The following is a 6,093-nucleotide window of genomic DNA, read 5'->3' on the forward strand; positions in this document are numbered from 1 at the left end:
TTAACCCTTTCGGACTCGTGGCAGACGTCTTCGCTATATGCCAAACCGGTTTGAGAGGTTCGAAAACACTCGGCGGCGTGAAATTCTGCCTACGTTTTAATATCATTTTTTCTTGAGAACTATATGTCCTAGACACAAGCAGATTACACTAGCGTTTTCTTCTGTGTTTATTCTACATAGCAGTATATATTTTGTATTTGATTTTTAAATAAATTCGTCATTTTCGATTTTTTAAATAAACACACTACTTAGATGGAAGTGTGTCACCTTTAGTATTGATTTAAATATTCCTTTTTCTCTTTGTTTCTTTAATTTTTTATTCTCATTTTTGTGATATTACAAATTTATATACTTTATTACATATATCTGTTACATTTTTCATGATTTCTGATAATTGTTTTTTTTTTTTACGTTGGTTTAAACTCTCTGGCAAATTTTCTCGCCGGCGTTTTGTTTACGCCGACGTTTTTAACTCTATTTTCCTTGAGAACTATATATTTTAGACAAATGCAGAACATGCTATCGTCTTCAGATATTTTTTATTCGTCTTCGATTTTCAAATCAATTCGTTATTTTCGATTTTTTAATAAACACGCCGCTTAGATACAATGGGTCATGTTTAGATTGCAATATAAATTTAAATTACAGTGTAATTGTTTTATTGTACTTTAGAAAATGTTTTTAAGACTAGACAATGTGTTTTGTCATGTTATATAATTATAAAAAATTACAATCTAATTAAAATTATTTGCCCTAATTAATGTAAATTTTTTTAATTATTTTGTTAATTTTTCTACTAATTTATGCTCTCATATTTTTGTTATTCGTCGCTTTATGTAATTTATTACATTTTTATTTAATTTTGTTAATTAATTTACCAAATATAATAGCAAGAAATGTTGTAAACAAAAACACGTGTTTGTGACAGGTCACGTGACCGCAGAAACCCCTGAGGCAGGTCAGGTGACGCCATTCTATTTCCTGTCACCTTCCTATGACGTAGAAGCTATTTAAGAAATAAAAATAATTTAAAATATTACATGTTTTCCATTATTTAAAAGCATTATTTCAGTAAATAAATTCATTTCTCATTATTTAGTTATTTACCATTAATTGAATTTAAACATAATAAAATAATGAAATTATTATTATTATAATTATAAAATTCATAAAAGTTATCATAATAAAACATATATAATACTTTCTACTTATTATTGTGTAATATTTAATAAGTTAAATTTTTTCTTTTTGTAATATATAAAATACTATTTGTGTATGTAAAAGAGTTACTATTGTGATCTCTAGATGGCGTCAATGTAACAGTTTGAAAACTTTTCCTGGCGCAGAAATGCGCCGTCATTTTTAATTTTATTTTTCTTGAGAACCATTCATTTTAGAAATTAGCAGATTACACCTTTGTTTTCTTCTGTTTTTATTCTACATAGTAGTATACTTTTTGGATTTTATTTTTAAATAAATTTGTCATTTTCGATTTTTTTAACGTTTTTACGTTCGTAAATTCGATTACTACTACTTTTTTTAAATTAAAAAATTCAAGTAATTCAACATAATTCAAAATTTGTGAAAATACACAATTCTCAATGTCACTTGTAATTTGGTTCATAAGAATATTTACTTTTTTTTCCTATTATTTATGTTAAATGATTTTTTCTATTTTTAAATTAATGTTTAATAAAAAAAGAGGTTCTAAAAATGTGTGTATCAATATTGTACTTGTTTTAATGCAAACTCTCAAAATTTACGCTACAGCGTATTAAAGTAATTTGAGCAGGTCTTTAGTTTACATTATCGTTAAAAGATGGCATAGCTATAGCAAATCGCAAATTTCCATTAAAACACCAGAAATTATTTTTTTTACTTCAAGTTACGATCTACTTTAAGGGGAAAAAAGTGAAATCTACTCCGCACGCGGCGCTAGTATCGATGAGGTCGTAAACAGACTAAGCGATACGTTGTCGGTTGTAAAGTACCATTTGTTTTTTCTTTAAACGAAAATCTAATAAATATTTTAAGTTTCAAAAATGCCAAGTACGTGGTGCTGTGTACCACATTGTTCTAATAGTGGTGGTCACAAGTTTCCAAAAAATCCAGCATTGCGAAAGAAATGGATTCACGCCGTTAAAAGAGCAAATTGGAAACCAACTTCATCCAGTCTCGTGTGTAAAAATCACTTCACACCTGATCAGTATAAGGAAATTAATATCTTTGGTAAGCACATTATTTAAAGAATTATAATAACTGTACAATATTTTTTTCAAGCTATTAGCAATTAAGAAGCTTCAAACACCTCGCTTGAAAAATACTTGATGTTTACATCAAAAGTCTCTGTTTAGTTTTAATATCTAGGCGTGATAAGCCCTAACAGTAGAGGCTAGTTTTGAGCACTTACATAGCATTAATGCTAAGTTAACAAAGGATAAAAAATATATATAGTATCATGGATTTAATTGTTAATTCTTTATGCTAAATGAAAAATAAATAGATTTATTTTACTTTATTAGGAAACATCCCAGCAAAGAGACAACTGAAGGCTGATGCTGTACCAAATGTATTTCTTTGGTCTAAAAAAGAGGCACCTTCGGTTGCGAGCAGACGAGCAAGAAGAGAAAACCGTGAACGCAAAGTTCAAGATAATCATGATGCATGCTATATAATGGATACTGGTACATTAGAAATAGGAGGAGAAGTAATAATAGATGAGGAGGAGGAAAAGGCTACTTGTCTTATTGAAAATAATGTGGCAAGCACTATGGTCTGTGTAACTACACAGACCCATACTTTTGAAGTCCCAATGTCAGTTGAAAGATTTGAGTTTGACAACAATGCTATACATTACTATACTGGGTTAGAGAACTACAATTCTTTCAATTTTGTACTACAAAGTTTGGGACCAGCAGCATACAGCTTAAAATATTACAAGTTTCAGGTTGTAACACTTGCAGTGCCAAACCAGTTGTTCTTGACTTTAATAAAATTAAGATTGAATACAGCAAATTTTGAGTTGAGTAGGATGTTTAGTGTATCTGAAGAAACAGTACGAAACGTTTTCATTACTTGGATCAATTTCATGTATTTACAATGGCAAGAGTTGGATATATGGAGTGAAAGATCTCTTGTTGATACATACATGCCTAGAGATTTTAAAATGAAATTTCCAAATACTAGAGTTATCATTGATTCTCTAGAATGCAAAATAAGCAAACCAAAAAATCCTGTTGCACAGCAGGCTACATGGTCATCATATAAAAATGACAACACATTAAAAGCAGTTGTAGGTTGCACACCAGGTGGTCTAGTAAGTTTTGTTTCAGAAGCCTATGGTGGTTCTGCAAGTGATCGACAGATTGCAGAAAGGTCTTCACTGTGTAAAATAACAGAGGCAAAAGACTGTGTAATGGCTGATAGAGGTTTTAACATTCAGGACTTGCTAATTACTAAAGATGTTGTGGTAAATACACCCACTTTTATGAGAGGAAAAGCACAGCTGAGCAGCAGTTTGTTATCTCGAGACAGAAAAATATCTAGTAAAAGAATACATATTGAACGTATTATAGGAATGGCTCGTACATATAAGATTTTGAGGCAACACATGCATCCGACAGTAACCAAACTTGGCAGTGAAATTATATTTATATGTTTTATGTTATGCAATTTTAGACCATGCATTGTTGGCAGAGATGCTTAATTTGTTTCACTGTTAGTCTAGCTCTATTAATTCTGTATATAATGTTTTTTTCATTCTAGACCCTAGCCTAATTTAAGTTTTCCATTTATAGTATTTTTAAATTTTTGTCTGCTTATAAATTCTAAGATTAAGAATGTATACTAGCATACACAGTAAGGTCTTCATTATGGAACTTCAATTCAAAGTAATATAGTGGTTTTAAAATTTGTACTATAGTTGAATAAATGTTTGTAAATTTGTAAGCAAATAAAAAATTTTAATCTTTAAAACAAAATCTCTTTTTATTATTTAAAAAATTTACCATCTAGAAAAATTTTACATAAACTCAAATTGTAAAATAAAAATAACAATTAGCTCAATTATTTTATAAACTTAATGTTTATAGAACATCTTTTTTAAAAGAGCTGGCTTAAAATGCTCATGGAAAAACATAATTAGTGTTTCAGTCATGTCTGCAATAAATTTATCATCTCTTGGAATGATAAAAACTTTGAAGTCACTTTTTGTGTAAATAAACAGGTGAGCAACTTGTCTATTTGTCACTGCTAATTGACCTTGGATTTGATAAAAATAATCATGATTCCGTTTTAAAGTAATTTTGTCATCAGTACATTCCAAATATGGTACATTTTGCACATTCACAGGAAGTTTAAAACTGGAGTAAGGACATTTAACTTCTAATATTTTATCATCATCCACAAGCCCATCTGGACTTGCAGCTAAGAATGGGTATTTTGGATGAAGAAACATGCCACATTCTTTCACAGGAGTATTTTCAAAAGAAGAATATGCTTCAATTGCTTCTTTTTCATACCTTAAGCCATGAGAAATTGCCTTACTTTTTATTGGCCTACTTGACAGTAACGAGTCACACAATTTTAGTCTGTCTGCTGATTTTAATTTACAAACTTTTCCAAAGTTTGAAGATGTCAAACGCAACAAATGTTCCTTCTTCCAAACTGCACTTTTTCGTTGTAATCGGGTCTCTTTTTCCAAATGTTCTATGTACTCCCTACTTGCTTCAGTTACATGTAAAGCTTTTAAAAACATTTCGGACATTGTGCTTTTGCAATAATCATGATCTGACTCTAAAGCCCTCATGTTTGCTGGTTGCCTTAATTGTAATATCGGTATTGCACAACCACTTTGCATGTTCATTGCCAAATTAATAACAAAGTTTGTATAATCAGAGATTGAACTGCCAGATGGTCTGGGGTCAAATTTCATGTCTTCCAATCGTTTCCTTTTCATTCCTCTCTTCTTAAATAAATGAAATGGAAGCTCACTAGCCTTAATTGGGGAACCTTTATGTTGGCGGGTAGGCTGATGGAATGTTTGCAGAACCTGAGTGCATGTTTTGTGACACTTATAATTGCCTGTTCTTCCGTATTCTTCTATTGCCAATAGTGTTACACATACATGTTTGCAATATGCTTTAGGCCCTTTACCTGCTGTACATTCACATATTGCATTTTCTATATCCCCATCATCTGTAATTACTAAATCTGTATAATATGTGTTCCCCTTGGTTAATTCAGATTTTACATTACCTTTAAAATATGAAAATTTTTTTTCTTTTGTTCCTCTTATTGTTAATAAGAATTCATTAAAATACATCTGCACAGCAGACAGTGGCATTCTTTGATCTGACATCTCCATGTAGGCATCAATTGTATCTATAGTCAAAACTGGTATTTGTAAACTTGGAGAGAGATCCTTATATTCAGATGAATCAGGAAGTTTGAGTTCAGGAGAGCTATCACAGGATATAGAAAAATTATGAGTTTCCTGATTCCTCTCATATGCCAGTAACCTGAAAATTATTGTAAACAAGTTTAATAACTAGTTAACATATGATCACCAATATTTTATTTAGTTTTTTCTGTCTCATTGACAGGAAAGGCAAAAATTATTATTATATATTATATTCTTACCTTAATATATTACATATAATATAAAAATAAACAGTATAAGGTAACTGAACAGTATTGACAAGCACCTAAATATGGCATATATATATAGTGTATGCCAGATTTAGTAAAAGGAAATGGGCAAAAATTCACTTGTACAAAAAGTTTATTGGTGAAGAAATTAGTCTTATTGCATTAAATTATTGAAACAAGTAAGAAGACTTGTGACCAATAAAAAAGACATTTTGATTATATTTATTTTAATTACTCCAAAAATTGTTTTCTCTTGGTAAAAGATTCAGATATATATCTCTTATATTGTCTTAGAACTTCATAGAAAGTAGTTTTGTTTGTGTTGATTGTTGTTCTAAATTACAGTGATAACCTATTGGTACAGTTAACATTTCAGATACTGGTATAAATTGGTTATAATATATCAGGTTCAGTACATGACCATATTCCAAGAGGAAAAAACTT

General features: G+C 29.9%; 1 protein-coding gene across 1 annotated transcript; it reads left to right on the plus strand.

Moving 5' to 3' along the window:
• The first annotated feature begins 2,002 nt into the window (after window positions 1-2,002).
• Window positions 2,003-3,974, plus strand: LOC136978354 (uncharacterized). Its single transcript, XM_067274059.1, has 2 exons — window positions 2,003-2,229; window positions 2,523-3,974. Exons 1-2 carry the CDS (start codon window positions 2,043-2,045, stop codon window positions 3,704-3,706), a joined length of 1,371 nt encoding a protein of 456 aa, XP_067130160.1. The 5' UTR covers window positions 2,003-2,042; the 3' UTR covers window positions 3,707-3,974.
• The last annotated feature ends 2,119 nt before the right edge of the window (window positions 3,975-6,093 follow it).

The sequence above is a fragment of the Centruroides vittatus genome, unplaced genomic scaffold (assembly GCF_030686945.1).
Source record: "Centruroides vittatus isolate TY-2023 unplaced genomic scaffold, ASM3068694v2 contig_512, whole genome shotgun sequence".
Lineage (NCBI taxonomy): Eukaryota > Metazoa > Arthropoda > Arachnida > Scorpiones > Buthidae > Centruroides > Centruroides vittatus.

Bases quoted from the DNA above. Each gene is read 5' to 3' on its own strand.
- LOC136978354 (XM_067274059.1), top strand. From the start codon at position 2,043: ATGCCAAGTACGTGGTGCTGTGTACCACATTGTTCTAATAGTGGTGGT. The intron at 2,230-2,522 runs GTAAGCACATTA...TTACTTTATTAG, and splicing joins TAAGGAAATTAATATCTTTG to GAAACATCCCAGCAAAGAGA.